Genomic DNA, 22,363 nt, shown 5'->3' with positions numbered 1-22,363 from the left:
ATGGTAGTCTTTGTCTGTCTGGTCGCCAGCCAGGACGAGTGGTACTCCGCGGCCCCCGGGTGCACGTGGAGTCTTAGTCCTTTGTCTGGGAATAGCCAGAACAAGAGGGACCGCAATGACCACTGTCTAGCAATCCGCAGACAGATGGTGTAAGGTAGTCCTCGGTCCGCAGACCCATTAGGACAGTGCACTCGACCTCGAGAGTGCTCCTCGACCCGCAGGCACACGAGGAATGGGGTTCTTCCTCTGGCTGGTCACGAGCCAGAACGAGAGGTACTCCTCGGCCCTCAGGCACACGAGGAGTCTTAGTCCTTAGTCTGGGAGTAGCCAGAACAAGAGGGACCACAGTGATCAGTGTTTAGCATTCCGCAGAAAGATGGTGTAAGTTGGTCCTCGGTCCACAGGCAAACAAGGAATCTTAGTTCTTGGTCTGGGAAAGGCCGGAACCAGAGGGACCTAAATACACTCGGTCTGGTAGCTTCTTGCGCCAGAACACAAGGAGAATCAAGCCATTGTCTAGCCTTCCGTGGACAAGAGGGCAGTATAGTTCCCGGCCCTGGGGCACATAAGGAGTCTAGTACTTTGTCTGGTTTCCTGCCAGACCATGAAGGAGACAGCGTCTAGAATTCTTACCTGCTAAGACACTGTTGTAACTCGGCCTGGTATTCCTGCCAGGACACAAGTAGAATAAACCATTTTCTAGTATTCCACGGACAAGAGGGCTGTAAAATCCTTGGCCCTCAGGCGCACGAGGATAGCAGTGGGCCTCTGCCTGGTTGCCCAGCCAGCGCAGGAAGCACTCCTCAGCCCTCAGGCACAAGAGGAGTCTTAGTCCTTGGTCTGGGAAAGGCCAGAACCAGAGGGACCGAAATACACTCGGTCTGGTAGCTTCTTGCGCCAGAACACGAGGGGGAATAAGCCATTGTCTAGCATTCCGTGGACAAGAGGGCTGTATGGTTCTCTGCCCTCGGGCACACGAGAACAAAGTCGGGCAGTCTGATCCTTCGACTTCTCTTCTTTCCGCCGAAAGAATGCCTGCTAAGTCGAGAGGACAGCGGAGCATGGAGCGGCTCTGAGGTCGAGTTCATAGAATCTGACGTAATGTCAGAGGCGAGGACCAACCTGCAGCACTGCAGATGTCCTGTCATTTTTAGTTATAAGGACACCAGCATTCAGACCTTTTTAGCAGTCAGACAGCCTCAGTAGGAGTGAGTCTTGACTCCCCATGGAGCTGGGAGACCAGAGGACTTTGGAGTAGTAGAAATGGCATAGGTGATCCATCTACTGATAGCTCTGTTTGTGCCACATGCTTTCTTTTTATGGCTTTTCCTGGAAGGAAGTAACTGCATTGCAGGCTTCCTTATCCAGTAGGAGGTTTACCAATCCACCAGGTAGGAGAGGAGATAGGGTATTTTTTAAACACCCTTCTCCCTTCCCTCTAGTAGATCGTGCTGCGGTCCCCACGAGTGCAACTACCGCTCCGCCTAGACGGGAGCGGGGCCGGACCCGCGAGAAACGCAAGCGGAGGCTTCCTCTTCGAAGAGAGCCTTCCGGGAACGGAGCACCCGCAGTGTTAGTTTTGTACGCTCACACTGTGGACAATCACCCTTTTTAGGGCTGACTGTGCGTGCTCTACACTCAAGCAGACCACACATAGACTGTGTGTATCCCCACCAACAATGAATCATTGGCAGGGAGGAACACACTATCTATGTGGTTGCTTGTACCGCCTTGGAGAGTGAACTCTTTCCGGTTTGAGCATTTCTTTAGGAATTGTTCTACAAATGTTCTTTGTGGGTTTTGGGTTTTTATTTTTTATTATTCTGTGTATAAATCAATAGGGTGAGTTTAAAGGGAAAGAGGAGAACATAAAACAGACAAGATCACTCATTAATGTATTTAGTGTTTTCTACACTTGATGAAGAGGATCAACTAATCCTTTGACACCCAATAATGTTTAAGACAAAGCTGAAGATCTTTGCTCAAATTATGATAGTATTAAATAACTTAAATTAATTTCAAAGCCAGAGTATTTCTCATTCTTTCCTAAAGATTTAGTTTACCCATAAATGTTAATTAATGCATTAACCATCAAACATGTACTAACATGTAGTTAAGTCTGCCGTTATTCATCCATGAATCCGTATGACTCCGGTTGTAGTTAAGGATAGCCCTTTGTTAGTTCATAATTAGATAATTCCTTGAATAATCATTAGTAGGTGATGAATTAAATATTAATTTAGGCATTAGTACATGATTATTCATGTACCCTTATTGTAAAGTGTTACCGACTATTTTGTGTTTTATTAGTCAGACATACAAAACAGGACTATTTTAATAGCTGAAACCGTAGTATGCGCTGTTTTTGGGAGAAGGTGTTCTGTGACAATGCTCACTGTAAATAATACTGATAATAGTAGTTATTATAATTATTATTTTAATTTGTAGACTAAATAAAGGAATGCACTTAAGACAGTGAACTGTTTACCTTTTACAGTTTTGGAAATGTCATTCTTAACATAACTCACTTTGGTGATTTGTGATAAGCTTTTCACCCAGAGTTAGATGCATACTGCACTATTAATTTTATTATTAAATAAGGCGTATTGTTACATTGCATTTAGTTTGAGAGCAAAGGAACGACAAAATAACCTGTACATTATTTGTTTTATATTGCTTTTTACCTTCTCCCCTCCAATACTTTTTCTTATTATTATTCAGGCAATTTTATATTTTGAAAAATTTTATTAAATAAAGCAAAGCCGTTTGAACACCGCTCTTCACTTATTATTTTATTTTGGTACCATGATCCGCATTATAAAAAACATTCTTCTTTTTAGCGTTCATTTGACATTAATAACCAATGGGATAAAAAAAAACAGGTGTGGTGATTTATCAGCTAATTTGTTAGTGATTAATATAAAATAAAGCTAAAAAAAACAGCACAGTTTACGAACCCATGGGAACAGATTGCTAAAGCGTGCGCATGGATGTAACGCCAGGCGAGCAGGGGGAGTCCTTTCTCTCATTGACTGTTGCGGCTCCCTCTGCTGCTTGGTGTTACAATGGATTATGAATTTGAGTGGAAATTTGTGGGTACGGTTTGTTAATCCGAGGGAACATTTTCAGAATTCGTGAGTACGGTTTATAAACTGAGAGAACGAATGGCAAAACCGTCCCCAAGGATTAATTCGTTTTCTTCTACAGGTGACGTAAGGGGCTCCGTAGTTTTCTACCCATGAAACAAAAACAGGAAAAATCAAGCTAAAATCGAAAGAATAAAGAAGCCATTTTCTAATTTTTCCTTTAAAAAAAAAAAAAAGATCAGAACCTTCACGACCTGACAATGTTGAAGATGATATTGTTTTGTTGTAGTAAGTATATAAAATTCTGTGTGTAAAAAAGGATATAATAACATTCATTATTCAGTTCAATCAGGCCCAGCCCTAACCAATTTGGCGCCCTAGGCAAGATTTCAGGAAGTGCCCTGTTGCATCGCAGTAAATTCCACTGTACTGTACATATACTCATAAGAAACTTAATAGCTTTGTCTTGGACATTCTTTTATTTAAATAAAGCAATTGCACTTTCAAAATACTTAGAAATAATTAAAGAAACAAATACAAAAAAAAAAATGAACTGAACATATGAAATACAACATAAATAGTTTATGTAAAGTATTAGATTTAAATACTTCCAAAATAAAAAAATGTAAACAAGTGACATTAACTTATAAATACAATATAAATATGGCACTGTGCAAAATAAGATATTGAAGAAACGAGTAGGCACAAAAAAGAAAAAAATGCTAGGATTTCTGGCCTCGCAAAATTTCAGAATCTATGGTTGCCCTTCGTTAGCACTAAAATGAATTTAACTAGCCCAAATAATAATAAAAAAAATTATGACCCTTTTTAAGAGCTACACAACTAAATTGAACAGTAAGTGGGGTTGGAAAATGAACGGTAGAATATTCAGCCATAAAATGGCATGATTTATAATTCAGATACAGGTTCACACAAAAACAAAATATCTTTTACAATGGCATTTCAGCCTTTATACCATTAAAAGGGATAAATCGAGTTTATCATTTGTTATATTTATTTAAAACATAAATACTACTGTCTTAATTGTTAAGATTTTTAGAAGACACATTAACTTCTTTCACATTTACAACTATGTGTTTGCTGCATAAAAACACAGGTCGATAATTGCAATAATTTGACCATAAACAGCTGAAAAAATGTGGAAATAAAAATTATTTCTTGAAGGGGCCATACAATACTACAGTTTCCCTTGTAACGGCTGTACACAAAGCAGCATTAATGCAGTTTTATCAGGCATTAAATGAAAATGCCAATGACTTGGTCTGTTCCCTTCAGAGTCATTCATATAAAGACATCAGTGCCGCTTTTTGACTTTGAAATGTGCAGCGTGCATATTTATTCAATGACATTATTGCCTTTTGAATTTTAATCCAGCCATATTGCAATTCTCGTCTTTCTGTCCCCAAATGTAAGACCTCCTAAATTATAATTAAGCCATTTCCTAGACTATCAAACACATTTAAAACACATTTTTATGGCCTTAAATTTTTCAAATGAGTAACACCCAGATTTTTGACCGTAGAGGAAATAACAGTACATCTGTCGAGTTGCAAATTGCAGTTTAAGAGTGAACTGTTTAAGAGTGAACTGTTTTTGGTCAAATAAGTAATATCTCACTCTTATCTGAATTTAATAGTAGAACATTATTGGTCATCCAATCTTTCACATTTTTAACACATTCTGTTAGCTAACCAATCCCATATAGGACCTAGGAGAGATCCTCCAAATTTAAATAAACAAAGTGGTAGCGATCGGACAGGTATGATCTGAACCATCTTAAAGCCTGCCCTTGAATTCCTGTAGAGTTTTGTAATCGATCGATGAATATTTCATAATCTATAGTGTCGAACTCAGCACTAAGATCAAGTTAAACTAGCAATGAGAAGCAGCCTTGATCTGACGCAAGTAGCAAGGCGTTTGTGATTTTTACAAGTGCAGTTTCTGTGCTATGATGGGGCCTGAAACCTGACTGAAATTCTTCAAAGAGAATATTTTTTTGCAAGAAGGTGCACAATTGAGCAGACACTACTTTTTTTTTTTTTTTTTTAATTTTTTTATAAAACTTTTTCTACATTTTAATACAGAAATGGAGGATTAGAAATGGGTATAAAATTTGCCAGTTCACTAGGGTCTAGCTGTGGTATCTTAATATGAGGTTTAATAACCGCCAGTTTTTAATGGTTTTGGGACATGACCTAAAGATAACGATGAGTTAATAATATTAAGAAACGGTTCTTCTGCTACAGGTAACAACTCTTTTAGTACTTTAGAGGGTACAGGATCTCATAGGCATGTTGTTGGTTTAGATGTGGTGATAAGTTTATTTAATTCTTCCTGTTCTATAGTTGTAAAGCACTGCAGTTCTTTTCGTGCGCAATGATTAATGCTGAAGTATCAGTTGCTGTAGTATTTATAATTTTTATTGTATTTCTGATGTTGTCTATTTTATCAATAAAGTAATTCTCAAAGTCATTACAATTAAACTGTACAAGAATATTGAAGTCAGGTGGCATTGGGTTAATTATTAATCTAGCTACTAATTAAAAAACTTGGATTTTTTTTTTTTTTTTTTTTGGTGGGTGTACTCAGCTCTAGCAGCTTTTAAGGACTGTCTATATCTTTTTCTCCATTTACAATTTTTTTTTTTTTTTTTGTGAGAGAATAGGTATTCATTTTGTACCATTGCACAGTACATTTTACTCTAACCTTTTTAGCTTGATGGGGGCAACAGCTTCTAATGTATTAGAAAAGATAGTCTCAGGGAAGCTCATCTGCAAGCTCATCATCCTCATCAGGTTTTTGACCTGACTGCAGTTTGTCATCGGAATCGAGTGGGCAAATGCTCACATTCAATGGCATCTGGCACTTTGGAGAGGTGGTCTCTTCACAGATGAATCCCGGTTTTCAATGTACATTGTGGATGGAGTGGCCTATGATAGCAGTGGGGATATAGCATGGGCAGGCGTATGTTATGGAAAATGAACAAAGGTGCATTTTGAATGTGCAGAAATACAGTGTCGAGATCCTGAGGCCCATTGTTGTGCCATTCATCCATGATCATCACCTCATGTGCAGTATGATAATGCATGGCCCCTTGATGCAAGGGTCTGTACACATTCCCTGGAAGCTTAAAACATCCCAATTCTTGCATGGCCAGAATACTCATCGGACATATGACCCATTGAGCATATTTGGGATATACGACAGCAAGCTCCAGTTCCTGCCAATATCCAGTAACTTTGCACAGCCATTGAAGAGGAGTGGACTAACATTCCTGCTGAAAAAACGGGTTAAACCAGGCTGGTAAACCAGCTAAAACCCGTCAACCAGCCTAGGCTGAATCTGAATGAGATGTGTTGCACTGCAGGAGGGAAATGGCAGTCACACTCATTCTTGCAATAATAACATCTTTCTTCCTGCTACCCCATGCCATTCTCTCATCTCCTACACACTCCTGTATCTGGTGAAGATGCCTTCCTTTTGTTCCACTATCTCATGACTTTTGCCATGTCTTTCTTACTTCAATTGATATTACATTCTTGATTTCAGCTTTGCTTATTGCTGTAATAATTTCACTATGTGAATTCTTCAAAGCCATCTTAGCCAAGGAATCTACTTCATCATTTCCTTCCACCACAACATGAGTCGAAACCCATAGGAAATACACCTTAATCCCAAGTTGCCGTATTCTGAACAGGTATTGTAATACCAAATATAGAAAATCTTGCCTTGGTGCAGATTTTCCACTCAAAAGACTTGTTAGAGCAGACATCGAATCCGTACATATTACAGTATTAGTTGGTTGTATTTCTTCTATCCATTGCAGTGCCAAAATTATTACTCATAATTGTTGTCGTAAATAATGATATAGGATCTGATACTCTTTTGGATATTTTTGTTTTAAATCAGGATTCAGGATCCTTCAAACCGTCTATAACTTTAAATAATATGCTTGACTTAGATTCTGTTGAACCACTATATTTATTGGAATGGTCTTCTCCTTAACACTTAATTGTTTTTGTATTTGAAAGTCAATCAAAGGCACTGGAAACATCCAGGGTGGGTACCACTCAATCCTAATCTGTCTGCCTCCTTTTTACTGTTCATGTCATGATCGGAGCTGTGGGTCTCCCATCAGCCTCCTGAGGTCGCCGTTCACACTGCACTTCTGATAACATTCACCTGTCCTTGTCGTTAACACTGATTACTCACATCTGTTCACTATTATCCGGTCTTTAAATACTCTCACATTTCTCTCCTGCTTCATGTCTGCATTGTCTTTTGTCCTCAATGTTATTTTGTGTTCCTGCTCCAGCTCTAGACCTTGTTCTCTGTTTTGTTCAGTTTATGTTTAAGTTTATGTTTTGTTTGCTTTGTTTGTTCTGTTTTATTGTGTTTTGTTTAATTAAAATCCCTTCCCTGCATTTTTGGACCCTGACCTCATCTCGAACGTGACAGAATGCAGACATCACCTATGGGTCCAGCGGGGAGTAATTTTTTTTTCTCTCTGAGGAGGCGGCGGCGTTTGAGGCGGCGTCGGCAGCTCGGTTCGAGGAGGTCATTTACCTCCAACTGGCCGAGATGGAGGCCTGTAGGGCCGAGTCGGCGCGACGGCGTTCCGGCTTTGCAGTCGGGGTGGAGTGGCTCTTCCGTGGGAAGGCGGAAGTGTCCACGCTCACTGTTCCTGACGCGGCGGTGACCGCTCTCTCTGTTCCGGACGCGGCGGTGACCGCTCTCTCTGTTACGGACGCGGCGGTGACCGCTCTCACTGTTCCGGACGCGGCGGTAACCGCTCTCTCTGTTCCGGACGCGGCGGTGACCGCTCTCTCTGTTCCGGACACGGCGGTGACCGCTCTCACTGTTCCTGACGCGGCGGTGACCGCTCTCACTGTTCCGGACGCGGCGGTGACCGCTCTCACTGTTCCTGACGCGGCGGTGACCGCTCTCACTGTTCCTGACGCGGCGGTGACCGCTCTCTCTGTTCCAGACGCGGCGGTGACCGCTCTCACTGTTCCTGACGCGGTGGTGACCGCTCTCACTGTTCCGCACGCGGCGGTGACCGCTATCTCTGTTCCGGACGCGGCGGTGACCGCTCTCTCCGTGCCTGGCGCGGCGGCGTCCGCTATCTCCCTTCCTGACGCGGTGGCGTCCGCTATCTCCCTTCCTGACGCGGTGGCGTCCGCTATCTCCCTTCCTGACGCGGCGGCGTCCACTATCTCCGTGCCTGACGCGGCGGCGTCCGCTATCTCCGTGCCTGACGCTATCTCCGTGCCCGACGCGGCGACGACGTCCGCTATCTCCGTGTCCGACGCGGCGACGTCCGCTATCTCCGTGCCTGACGCGGCGTTACACGGCCCTGGCCCGCCATCCCTCCCCCTGACTTGCCTTCCTCCGTGCCTCCTCCCTCCAGACTTAGGGAACGTCTGGGAGCCATTCCGTGGGGAGGGGGTACTGTCATGATCGGAGCTGTGGGTCTCCCCTCAGCCTCTTGAGGTCGCCGTTCACACTGCACTTCTGATAACATTCACCTGTCCTTGTCGTTAACACTGATTACTCACATCTGTTCACTATTATCCGGTCTTTAAATACTCTCACATTTCTCTCCTGCTTCATGTCTGCATTGTCTTTTGTCCTCAATGTTATTTTGTGTTCCTGCTCCAGCTCTAGACCTTGTTCTCTGTTTTGTTCAGTTTATGTTTAAGTTTATGTTTTGTTTGCTTTGTTTGTTCTGTTTTATTGTGTTTTGTTTAATTAAAATCCCTTCCCTGCATTTTTGGACCCTGACCTCATCTCGAACGTGACAGTTCAACCACAGCTCTTTAATTCTTTATATTTATATTCCCCACAGTCTTTCAAAATGTTTTTCACTGGATGATGTTCTGAGTGACCCTTTACCCCAGCCCAATACCTCATCCTCAACTGTAGCCTACAAAGCTCTAAGGGCATTTCTCCCTTCTCTACCTGTAGAGCAGCCACTGGAGAAGTTCCTTAAGCTCCACTACACAACCTGTGACTGTAATACTTTTTTTAAGCGTTTTTACTCGCAGAACAATATACTATACTGCCATAGTCTATGCTTGATCTTATTACTGCATTATACACTTTTCAGTGACAGAGAACATGCTCCCCATACCCTACAATCACCTTAACACATGAATGCCTTTTTTTGGCGCAATATTTATATTTTATTTCACTTTAAGCACTTCAAAATACAGCCTTGTACAATCATGCACAATTTCCTAGATTCCTTATACAGAAAGTTTGCTGAAATCTGTTTAGAAGGATGCATTCAAAAATTCTAACAAAAATCTCAAATAAAAACCAAAAGAGAGTACAACAACATTTACCAAATATCCTCCTTCTGTTTTAGCACCTGGTAATCTTTTCATAAGTATCTTTTATAAACGTACTAAATTCAAAACAAATCAAATCTAATTAGAAGAGTTTAATATCTACTCAGAGCTGCATTGTTCAAATAAATTAATCTTTTTGCCATTTCCTAAGCCATATACCTTCGTTGTAGATATCAGAGAACAATTTGAAATATATTTTCATTATATACTATCTCACCTTTAAGAAACCGGAGGACTGCTTTGTCGCGCCATCCAGCACCTCTAGGATCCATTAAAAAAAAAAAAAAAGCGCGAATCCCATCCTTCGGCTTGGTAGGTCCTCCAGTCTCAAATTGTTTAAAGAGGTCCTATTATGCTTTTTCACTTTTTGAACTTTAGTCAGTGTGTGGTGTATGTTTGGGCATAAAAAACATCTACAGAGTTACAAATCTCAAAGTCCAATCCAAAGGGAGATATTTAGTTTTAAAAAATCCCGTTTCAAGAACTACAATGAAACTGTTACGTATTGGTCGTCTTGTCATCATTAACTCTTGCACTATACATCATGGACTTCATTCCCCACAAGCCACTGCACTAATCACTGCATTCACCTGCTCCTTGTTTCTCACTGCACTGATTACCGCTTACAGCTGCACCTCATCACACTGACTGTGTTTGTTTTCCGATGTGTTTGATTCCTGGTAGTGTTGCTTTCGTCAACGAAAATTATGACTAAATATCGTCGTCAACGAACCTTTATCACATGACGAAAACGAGACGAAACGAAACTAAAATGCTGGTCATGTGACGATGACTATAATAAAATGTATAATGCAATATCGTTGACGAATAAAAACGAGACTAAATGTGGTTTACAAAATAAAACTATGCTAAAATGTCTCTTCATTTTCGGCGACGAAAACGAGACGAAACGAAATGTTATAACGTCAAATTGATGTGCGCATGCCCAGTAGCCAGAGCTGTATCCCTTCTAGCCTAAACCACAGGCGACGTCACTTTCTCAAGCCACACTCGTGGCTACAAACAAAGTTAGGTTTGACACAGAGAAAGGGACCGATGATCAGCTGTGGTTCGTCTTTGGGATAAAAAGAAGAAACAACTCATACATTTTTTCCTACTTTTTAGAAGTGATGGGAAAATTAAGCTTTTTGAAGCACCAAAGCGTTCCCCTCAACTGTATCTAAAAAGCTTCATTACTCGAAGCTTTTCAACACGTTGCACACTAATGACATCTTGTGGTCAAAGGTGGAAAACGTTTCTTTTGCGTCCCAGATGTTAAAAGCGATTTTTAGACCATTTCATAAAATGCATCAATATGTGCTACGAAAACCATAAGAAATATTTCACTTACACAAATTAATTAATCTGTAAAGAAACTTATAAAAGTACAAGCATGATTTGTGTAGCCATAGAGGATCAAAGTAAATTAAGAATATTGTTAAATTGATTAATATTATTATTAATTAGAAGTGCTTTTGAAGCGGGAATTGCTACAAAATGATCATGCACAAAACTACATGTACATATGTATTCGTATTATGATTTATTCTTAATAAAGAAGTGAATGACACATGAAACCTGCGCAAGGGGTTTTATTTTATTTATTGTTTTTATTTATTTTATTTCAATTCATGTGTGTGTATAAAATAAATGTCGTAATTTCAAATTAGAGCATCTTCCATGTTTGGAATGGATGTATTCTTGAGCTTATAAGGTAAGGTTGAAATGGGTTTGGCTAAAAGAAAACTTTAGTTTTGTCTATACTATAGGTACTTATACTATATTGACTGGGTTAAATAAGATTGCATTACGAAAAATAGACTAAAATACAATTAACATTGACAAAAAATTGACTAAATGTCATCAGTTTTCGTCGACTAAAACTAGACTAAAATGTCATCAGTTTTCGTCGACTAAAACGAGACTAAAATGTCATCAGTTTTCGTCGACTAAAACTAGACGAAAATAGTCATGGGTAATTCTGACTAAAATAAGACTAAAATTCTCAGACTTTTAGTCGACTAAAACTTGACTAGACTAAAAAGAGTATGAACGTGACTAAAACTAATAAAAACTAAAATGACAGCTTCACACAAAGACTAGACTAAAACTAAAATTAAAATTGGCCGCCAAAAACAACACTAATTCCTGGACTCCCTCCCGTGTTTGATTCTTGCTGCCAGCCCCGACCTTTCTGCCTGTTTTTTGACGACGATTTCTGCCTGCCCCTTTGTGTTTGTTTGTTCGAATAAAATGCTGCAAATGGATCCGCTCGTCTCTGACCTTCCTTGTGACAGAAACAGCTCGTTTGGATTACAACATTTGTTTTCCGGAGGCTATTTTGTCATAATGTAAGGGGGGGGGATTCGGCATTTATTATGGACAGCCACTTTTGGGATGCTAGAGCGAGTCATAGGTCAGCTCATTTAAAGGCGATAATTTCATGTATCCCCGATCTCGCAGGGTGTCGATAGGACCCACAATAGCGTTTCATTTTCTAACCCTTCATGCATCCTAGGTGTATACTACCTTCTTTCAGACGAATGCAGTTATATTAAATCAATTCTGGCTCTCATACAACAGCATAGACGGAGCGACACGGGCAAGTGTTCCATCAGTCCAAAATAAGTTGATCCATAATAAAAAAGTGCCTCAAATGGCTCTGGGGCAGTCGGTATAAGCCTCCTTTAGTGATCAGATCTGTTTTTGTAAAAAAAAAAAAAAAAAACCCTTAAGAATAACTTTAATCTAGTTTGCTGTGTACACTGTTTGCCAATCGCAACGCAGTGGGACCAATCAAAATAATTTTGGTTTTTCGGAAGGCAGAACCCGGAACAAATCGAGCTGTTTGTGCCAGCCTGGAGAGACAGCTATTGTAATATTGTGAATTATGTGAAAAATTATGCGTTTTTCGCACCACTAAGCATGAGAGCATGTTGAAGTACACCCCCAGAACAAAATAAGACTTTGTAAAAGAGCATAATAGGATCCCTTTAACTGTTTTCCAAGTCCACAAGTTTATCTTCCAGAGTCTTGTTCATTAATTCCAATTTTGGAAAAAATATTGGTTCCCTTCCGGGAACTCGAGCCGCGTCAGGAACTCTATTGGGAAACGCCATTGGCGGGCCGCACTCTGAACTGTGTATAACAACCAATGAAATGACGGGGGTGACGTCACAGGCGTGGTGACGTCACCGACCAGGAAGTATAAAGCACGTGCGTTTGAAGCCGGCGGCAGCTTTTGTCATTCAGCGAGAGCGCTGTGTCTGTCTTGCCATTTCTGCTGTTTTTGTGTCCAGTTTGACACACTTTTATTTGAGTAGAATGGCATCTTTACAATCTAAAAGTAAAAAGAGTTTGATGGTGGTTAAGCGGCCGCATAGACAGTGTGTCCCTCCCTGCCAACGCTTCATTGTTGGTGGGGATACACACAGTCTATGCGTGGTCTGCTTGGGAGCGAAGCATGCACAGTCAGCCCTCGAAAAGGCTGGCTGTGAGCACTGTGAACGCTTGCCGGTGCGTCTGCTTCGCTCCCGGAAAGCCCTCTTCGAGGAGGGGGCTTTAACTAGCGTGCCCCGTGGGTCTGGCCCCGCTTCCACCGAGGCGGAGCGGCGGCTGCACTCGTGGGGCTCGCAGCTCGATCTGCTGGAGGGTATGGAGACGGGTGATCTCCTTTCTCCGCCCTCACTCAGCGGATCGAGCGATCTCCTCCTGGATGTGGAAGCCCGCGCTGCAGTTTCTTCCCCCCGGGAGGAGGTCCCCGAGTTCCTCTTGTCTTCCTCTGAGGAGGTTGACATTGAAAGTGTTACAGAGGAACCACAACCGCCATCACGCTCGCCTCACTATGAGGAGCTCGTAGAGGTGCTGACTAATGCGGTAGCCAAATTACACATCACATGGCCCGCAGAACAACAGCAATCACATGAGCCGCAGCGAAGCCGATTAGATGATCGCTTCCTGGACAGGGTCACGCTTCTGGACGCCCCCCTGCAACCATCTGGCCTCTTTGGTGCCGCGGTTGATACCGTTGTAGCCAGGCACCAGGAGGCCCGCAAGCAGGCGGCAGCGTTCAGAACGTTCCTTCCTCGCCGCGTGTTCTCCTCTGAGGCTGCTGCACCATCTAAGAAGCAGCCTCAGCCGTGTACGAGCTCCTATCGTGAGGCACAGAGCGTCGCTGCCCGCGCTCCCCCGGCCCGCCTAGGGGACCCAGAAAGCGACGCTCTAAGTCGGGGCTTCCAAGACGAAGAGGCCTGATCTGAGGGTCGTCCTCCAGTCAAGGAAGTCCTCGGCTAAGCGGCCCGGACGGTTGTGGTTCAGAGCCGTTGAGGGCAGCCCCTCTCGAGGGGGTTTGCACTGTACCTCCAGGTGCGGGTTTCAGACCCCCTCGTGGCCCTCAGGAGATGAGTCAGCTAACCCTGCCAGTGTTACAGGGCGCGGCTATCTCCCGCGAGCATCCTCTAGCTGGTCCGCCCGGAAACGTAGCGGCCCTGGAGAGTTCGCAACACCCGCGGGGGTTTTCCGAGGTGCTAATTCCGGCGCTTCCTGCCAGTTCGCTGTTACAGGACTCCGAGTTAGTTCCTCGAGTAAATCCAGACACCAGTCTCGAGAGGCTGGTACCCTTAGTGAACTTTCTGGTTCTTCAGTACAGGAAGCATCTCAGGTTCGCTTTCAGGGGCAAGGCTTACCAATACAGAGTGCTTCCTTTCGGCCTAGCTCTCTCACCCCGCACTTTCACGAAGTGTGTGGATGCTGCGCTGGCTCCGTTGTGACTCCAGGGCATCCGCATACTCAACTAACAGTTAGCGGTTCAGCATCGAGGTGCTGTTCTCGCTCACATGAAAGAGTTGGGATTGAGACTCAACGCTAAGAAGAGTATGCTTTCTCCACTACAGAGGACCACTTACTTAGGCGTAGTGTGGGATTCGATCTCCATGCAGGCACGCATGTCTCCTGCACGAGTCAATTCCATACTGATCGCACTGAATGCAGTAAAGCTAGGCCAGTCACTCACTGTCAAACAGTTTCAAGTACTGTTAGGTCTTATGGCAGCCGCTTCCAACGTGATACCTTTTGGACTGCTGCACATGAGACCACTGCAGTGGTGGCTCAGGACCAGGGTGTTCTCCCCGAGGGGAAACCCACTCCGCAAGATCAAGGTCACGCGGCGTTGCCTACGTGCCTTGGCTATGTGGAGGAAACCCTGGTTCCTTTCTCAGGGACCGGTTCTGGGAGTGCCTGGTCGCCGCATCACGCTAGCGACCGACGCTTCCCTTGCCGGTTGGGGGGCGGTCATGCGTGGCCGCTCAGCCCAAGGCCTATGGAGCACCCACCATCTCTCGTGGCACATAAACCGCTTAGAGATGCTGGCAGTATTCCTGGCCCTAAAGAGGTTTCTCCCAGACCTAAGAAACAAACACGTGCTGGTCCGTACAGACAGCACTGCGGTGGTTTACTACATAAACCACCAAGGAGGACTCTGCTCACGCCCCTTATACAAGCTGGCATACCGGATACTCCTTTGGTCTCAAGAGAAATTCCTCTCCCTGAGAGCAGTCCACATTCCTGGACATCTGAATGTGGGAGCAGACGTCCTGTCGAGGCAGGGGCCGAGGCCCGGGGAATGGATGCTTCACCCGGAGGTGGTGAAGCAGATCTGGAGAGTGTTTGGCCAGGCACAGGTGGACCTGTTTGCGACTCAGGAGACATTGCACTGTCCCCTCTGGTACTCTCTAGTTCATCCAGCTCCACTGGGGCTGAATGCCATGGCACAGACGTGGCCGAGGCTGCGTCTGTACGCCTTTCCCCCGATCGCTCTGCTCCCGGGAGTTCTGGAACGGGTCCGTCGGTTTCAAGTACAGCTGCTACTCGTAGCCCCGTACTGGCCGGCACGAGTATGGTTCTCGGACCTGGTATCTCTCCTAGACGGCTCTCCGTGGGAGATTCCCGTCAGGAGGGACCTCCTGTCTCAGGCTGGGGGCGCAATATGCCACCCCCACCCAGAGAAGTGGAGGTTATGGGTGTGGCCCCTGAGGGGCACAACTCATAGGAGCGGGTCTCTCAACCGAGGTTGTTGAGACCCTTCTCCAATCCAGAGCTCCCTCTACGAGGAAACTGTATGGCCTTAAGTGGAACTTATTCGCGAGATGGTGCCGCGAACGCCACCTGGACCCAGTCAACTGCCTGGTCGGTACAGTTCTGGAGTTCCTACAGTCTCGCCTATCCGCAGGGCTAGCTCACTCCACTCTAAAGGTATACGTGGCGGCCATAAGTGCCTACTACGCCCCTTTAGGTGGCCTCTCAGTAGGTAGAGAGCCCTTGGTCATACGGTTCCTCCGCAGTGCGCTCAGGCTGAGGCCTCGAGTGACACCCAGGGTCCCCACGTGGGACCTCGCTGTGGTGCTAGAAGCTCTCTGCAAGCCTCCATTCGAGCCCATAGAGGAGTCTACGGACCGCGCCCTCACAATTAAGAAGGCGCTCCTGTTAGCACTCACCTCTTTCAAGAGAGTAGGCGACCTGCAGGCCCTTTCGGTGGCCCCTTCTCATTTAGAGTTTTCCCCAGGGATGGCCAAGGCCTTTCTTTATCCCAGGGTCGGGTACGTCCCGAAGGTCCCCTCCCTAGCACCGCAGCCAGTAACGCTGCAGGCGTTTTATCCTCCTCCGTTCACGGAGCCGAACCACAGGAAGTTCAATTGCATGTGCCCAGTCAGAGCCTTAGATGCATACGTCCACAGAGCTGCCACGTGGCGTAGAACAGAGCAATTGTTTGTCTGTTACGGCCCCCCAAAGAGAGGGGGCCCGGCTTCAAAGCCCACTATCAGTAGATGGATCATCGATGCCATATCTACAGCTTACGAGTCCTCTGGTCTCCCATCCCCGATGGGGCTCAAGGCTCACTCTACTCGAGGTCTGTCGGCCTCGAGGGCTCTGACGGCAGGTGTCCCAATACAAGACATCTGCAATGCTGCGGGTTGGTCCACGCCCCTAACATTCGTTAGGTATTACGAGCTCGACCTCAGAGCCGCTCCAGGCTTGGCTGTACTCTCGGCCTAGTCCGCTAGGCCTAGAGGGTCAGCCACCTCCCTAGCCAGGAGGAGACTTCTCAAGGCGCATTCTTTCTGCGGAAAGAAGAGAAGTCGTTTTCGCCACTTAAGAGATCTGCAAACTTTACCCCTTTTGTCCGTGCAAGCTAGACAAAAGCTCTTTCAGTCCCTCTTGTCCTGGCAGTACTCCCAGACAAAGGACTAAGACTCCTCGTGAGCCCGAGGGCCGAGGGGTGCCTCTCGCACTGGCTGGGGAACCAGGCAGAGGTCACGGTTCTCGTGTGCCTGAGGGCCGAGAACTGTACAGCCCTCTTGTCCGCGGAATGCTAGACAATGGCTTAATTCTCCTCGTGTTCTGACGCAGGATGCTATCAGACCGAGTGTATTTCGGTCCCTCTGGTTTCTGGCTTTCCCCAGACCAAGGACTAAGACTCCTCGTCTGCCTTCAAATAAGGCCGAGGAGTGCCTCATGCACTGGCTGGCTACCAGGCTGAGGCCCCTACTGTCTTCCCCGTGAGCCCGAGGGCCGGGGATTGCAGTGCCCTCATGTCCGCGTAATGCTAGACAATGGCTTATTCCCTCGCGTCCTGGCGGAGCTAAAGGCCGAGCCTTGGGTCCCTCTCCTCGTGTGCCCGAGGGCCGAGGAGCCTTGAGGTCGAGCTCACCGTCCTCGTGGGTCTGCGGACCGAGGACTTCCCACACCATCTGTCCGCCGAGTGCTAGACAGTGGTCATTCGGTCCCTCTTGTTCTGGCTAACTCCCATACAAAGGACTAAGACTCTGCGTGTGCCTGAGGGCCGTGGAGTACCTCTCGTTCTGGCTGGCGACCAGACAGAGGAAGACTACCATTCCTCGTGTGCCCGAGGGCCGAGGACTCAGGGCCTTCTTGTCCGCGGAATGCTAGACAAGGGCTCTCTCTTTTTCCACCCTGGTTGAGCAGACACTCGCAGGGCTCGGAAATTATGGGGGCGTTGGTAGTCTCGTTCCCCATAGCGTTCCTGACGCGGCTCGAGTTCCCGGAAGGGAACGTCTCGGGTTACTATTGTAACCTTAGTTCCCTGAGGGAACGAGACGCCGCGTCTCGGACCATAATTCCCGCACCCCTGCCGCCGGCTTCAAACGCACGTGCTTTATACTTCCTGGTCGGTGACGCCACCGCGCCTGTGACGTCACCCCCGTCATTTCATTGGTTGTTATACACAGTTCAGAGTGCGGCCCGCCAATGGCGTTTCCCCATAGCGTTCCTGAAGCGGCATCTCGTTCCCTCAGGGAACTAAGGTTACAATAGTAACCCGAGACCTTTTCATAGAGTTAATAGCAGCCAATACTTCATCAGCCTTTACTCCTTCAAGTGCTACCTCTCTGTTGGCCTCATCCTCCACCTCTTCGTTGCCTTTCTGTGCCTCACTGAGAACGTGAAAATTAGTTAACTTCGGCTGCTTCATCGATTTGCTGTTTTCTTTGCTTGATTTACCTGACTTCGACATTATGGTATCCTCACCAACACTATGCTACCACATTTTGTTACAAATGCGAGTGCTGTCAGTAGAAAATTATATTAGTTAAGACAGAGCAGAATGAGGTACGTCCTCTCAGGTGAGAAGGCGGAAGTCCCACAAATCCCTTTTTTACATTTATCTATTAATTTCTAAAAATGTATTCGAAAATTACATTTTGAATCCATCCTCAATCCAAGGAATCTGACTACATTCACTTGCTCTAATTGATGACCATACATTTTAATTTTCAACCTCTGATTATTTTTCTTATTCAAGAAACTAAGTTTCCACTGAAAACCGAAAACCTCATAACTTAGCTCATCTCTCTGCCTCATTCACCTCATTTTAAATTCTCTCCTGTACATTCTTTTTGCTGTTTTAATTTAACCCTCACCATTGCTTGAGCTCTCTTGTAGCTTCTAACGCCAGGCCAGCAGAGGGAGCCCTTACACAGTACAGACTGTTACTGCTCCCTCTGCTGCTTCTCCGGTTATTTCCTGTTTGTTAGCCATATAAAGAAGGCTATGCCAAACAGGAGGTTGCGAAGTATTGTTTTGCTCTTGTGAACTCTACCAAGCGTTTTTCCTTGTTTCCATTGCCTTTTTAATTGTTTTTTTTCTTTTGCCCATACCATTGTTCTGTTTTGTTTCCTAGTCATTGCCATAGTCTTGCCTAGTTTCATAGTTTAGTTTTATTCGTTACTTTGGACTGCCCTCTTGAATTTTGACCCTCGCCTGTCTTATCAGATAACGCTTTTGTCTTGCCCTGGATGTTCCTGTTTGCTGGTGTTTGACCCTTCTTGTTCTGACCATGTTCTGTACAATAAAGCTTGTGTTTGGATCTATTAATGCTTGGTAGAGTCCGATTTAGGTCTAAGGTCAAACTTAAAGAAAAAAAAGGGATGTCCAGGAAAGATGACACTATTTTGTTATTAAGTTTGTCAAATGCATTAATGAAAACATTACAAATACAGCCTTGCTGAAATTACAATTAATGTTAAGACAATAAGAACTGGTGGAATTGTTAGTTAATACAAAGTAAATGTGAATGTATACATGCTGTTTTGCAAGTGATCAAATTATTATTATGAAAAAAAAGGATGTTGGGGTGGTTTCTGTTGTAGCAACAACTAACTTGTAGGTGACACAAGTTGTTTACCTTTGTGCAAGCCATATAGTGCAAGTTGGATTTGTTGTGTTCAATAAAAGTAATTATTGCAGCTGTTACTGTGTTAACCTTCCACTCTATTAGTCGTATATAACATAGAATGAAACAGCTATGGTCTACTTAAAGCCTCTAAGACATCAGGGCTAAAGTGGAGAGAAAAAAAAAAGTCTTGAAGAGGCATTATTTGCCCACAGACACCTTCCCATTCCCTTTTCCTCTTTTCATCCCTAGGAAATTAGGGGAAATTCACACTGCTTCTCTAGTTGCCATTGACTGAAAATTACAACTAAAAGCCACACATATTTTTCGAGTTGTGTTGTAGTAAAAATTGCCATTTCATGTCATCGTAGTCCAAAATATGTATAAAACATTGTGGATTTTTGTCAATAATGTATTAAATGGGTTTTTGTACTGCATATTTTAGAAAGTAACATACCTTAATACCCATGTTTAAAATGTGCGTTTCTTTTGGCAGATTTGTCTCCAGTGACCATGGATAAACCAGTGTGCATCATTGACAGACACTCAGATGGGAAGCTGTGTGTGCAGCAGTCAGCGCTACAGATCCTAGAGCAGATCCAGCAGCCGGTGGTGGTTGTGGCTGTTGTGGGGCTCTACCGGACCGGGAAGTCCTACCTAATGAACCAACTCACTGGAAAACAAACAGGTTAGTGCTCATTACAAACATCATACAGTTCAAGTGAATGACATTACATCCACAAAATTCATTGTCATTATCAGGGTTTGCACTGGGCAGCACAGTTGAGTCCAAGACAAAGGGTATCTGGATGTGGTGTATGCCCCATCCCACTAAAGCAGAAACCATGCTAGTGCTGCTGGACACCGAGGGACTCGGAGACGTAGATAAGGTGACATGACATGAAAACTACCAAGAAAACACAACTAGCATTACAAGCAGTTTTATGAGTCCAAGAAAACTTACACTTTTAAAGCAGAGATATTGCACAAATGTAACAATATATCCACTGAACAGCGCGATTGTAGTTGATGAACCCAAGTGCAGTTTATTGAAATGGTGAAATAATCCAAAATACAAACATAATCCACATGAACGATAATCCAAACAGTGGATTGACTTGATATAAACACTTGCAGACTTGACTTGACTTGACATGAAACAGACTTGATATAAATGACAAAAACCAACAAATGGGAAATGAGGAACAAGACCATAGCAACCAATGAAAAGGTCCATGGAGGGGAACAGGTTCAGATCATGGCTTGGACCAGGGCCATGTTGCCGTGACGGACCTGAACCAGGGGGGAATTTCAGACAGTGAAGTACTGGAGGATCTGGGCCGTGGAGCAATGGCAGACAGTGAAGCTCTGGAGGACCTGGGCCATGGAGCAGTGGCGGACATGGATCATGAAGCAGAGTTGGGCTTGGATCATGGAGCAGAGGTGGGCCTGGACCGTGGAGCATATGGCAGAAAGTGAAGCTCTGGAGGACCTGGGGCACTAAGGAACCAATTATGGGAATACATGGGGGCAAGGGAAGCAAGACTAAACAAGGACCATGGCTAATTTCAAAATAAAAAACAAGAACATGAAAACCAAAAACAAAACCACACGTTACATTAAACAATTAAAATGAGTAAACAAATGAAGATGGATATCTTATGAATTAAAGTCACACTAAGCACACTCATTGGACAATTACGAATTATTGGGTGATGCTGATAATTAAAAATATATTTCTCTCTCACAGGGAGACCCAAAACATGACACCCACATCTTCTGTTTGGCTGTGTTACTCAGCAGCACTCTAGTGTACAACAGTCGAGGGACGATTGACAACAAGGCTGTAATGGATCTGCAGTATCCTTCTGACCATTAATAGTATAATAAATAGTGTGTCTACGAATTAAGAAATCATTGAGCACTTTTTAATTCCATGTGCAACTTCAACTTAATTCAATGAATAATACAGAATACAGTGTGTGCTGGTATGCATCCACAAATATAGCAAAACCCAACTCTAAGCCTTATTGTGTTCACTACAAAAGTAGACTTTTAGCTGTACATCTGCTGCTCCACTCATTTTCGATTCTGTGGAGTCGGCAGGAATGCTTATCTCAATGGTTCAGGATTAAATTGTCAGATATTGTTCATTACACACTGCTCAACTTGGATTGAACATTTCACTCCATGGAATTCTTTCATATTACTTTTGTATTTATAATATTTAGAACTTAATTAAAATACATTTTTTATGCATAATTATTTATAATGGATCCCAATTTTTATTCCAGAATTTGGAATTATACAATTAGAAGTTCAGTGTTCAGTCACACTGTTAGATTATATTCAAAGTATCAACTTCATTACATTATTTATTTATTTTTTACTATAAAGTTTTAAGTATAGATGTAATTATTAGTCAAATTGAAAGTTTTCATGTATTGGTGTTGTGAATTTGCTTATCAGCTCATGGAATTACACGTTTGTTTTGTTAGACTATGCATCATGAGTTGCAGTTGCTTTGTGCTCATGCCTGAACAAACGGTCAGATATGTTACTGAACTAACAAAGTGCATCAAGGTCAAATCATCAGATGAGGAAGATGATGATTCAAGCGAGTTTGTGAAGCTCTTCCCTATTTTCATCTGGGCTGTGAGGGACTTCACTCTGGATCTAATGATCGATGACAAAGATGTAACGGATGATGAATACCTAGAGTTTGCTCTGAAGCTGAAACATGGTAATTTAAAAATACTGCAAAATGTTATTTGAAGAGTCTTCATAATCACTATTACAACTAGTTCCTGTTACTGTAATTGTTTTGTTATTCAAGCTTTGCTATTTCCTATGCCTCAGCATCTTATGTCTGCTAGCTCAACCAGCTACACTCCTACAATCGTAGAAAATGTGCTCATCTTTTCTAGGCACTTCAAGAAATGTGGTGGAGTACAACTTTCCCAGGGAGTGCATCCAAAAATACTTTCCTTCCAGGAAGTGCTTCACTTTCCCCTTACCAACCGCCCCAGAAAATATGTCTTGCCTGGAGAGCTTAGATCCTGCTGACCTTTCCTCTGAGTTCCTGACGGTCACAGATAATTTCTGCAAGTTTGTCTTTCATGACAGCCGTGTGAAGAAGCTGAAAGATGGACACACGGTCACTGGAAGAGGTGATTCAAATTTGAAAAGTTTGCTTGTGCATACAGAAAACCATCTAT

General features: G+C 44.1%; 1 protein-coding gene across 1 annotated transcript in view; it reads left to right on the top strand.

Moving 5' to 3' along the window:
- Window positions 1–22,363, top strand: part of LOC141333231 (guanylate-binding protein 4-like) — a 40,772-nt gene that overhangs the window by 14,433 nt on the left and 3,976 nt on the right. The window contains exons 2-6 of the mRNA XM_073838195.1: window positions 19,642–19,833; window positions 19,908–20,035; window positions 20,896–21,005; window positions 21,698–21,888; window positions 22,073–22,315. Coding sequence (XP_073694296.1) covers window positions 19,659–19,833; window positions 19,908–20,035; window positions 20,896–21,005; window positions 21,698–21,888; window positions 22,073–22,315 — 847 coding nt within the window. The 5' untranslated portion in view covers window positions 19,642–19,658. The remainder of the gene's footprint in view (window positions 1–19,641; window positions 19,834–19,907; window positions 20,036–20,895; window positions 21,006–21,697; window positions 21,889–22,072; window positions 22,316–22,363) is intronic.

This window comes from Garra rufa, chromosome 4 (genome assembly GCF_049309525.1).
Source record: "Garra rufa chromosome 4, GarRuf1.0, whole genome shotgun sequence".
Classification (NCBI taxonomy): domain Eukaryota; kingdom Metazoa; phylum Chordata; class Actinopteri; order Cypriniformes; family Cyprinidae; genus Garra; species Garra rufa.
This window is presented reverse-complemented; position numbering and strand designations above follow the sequence as displayed.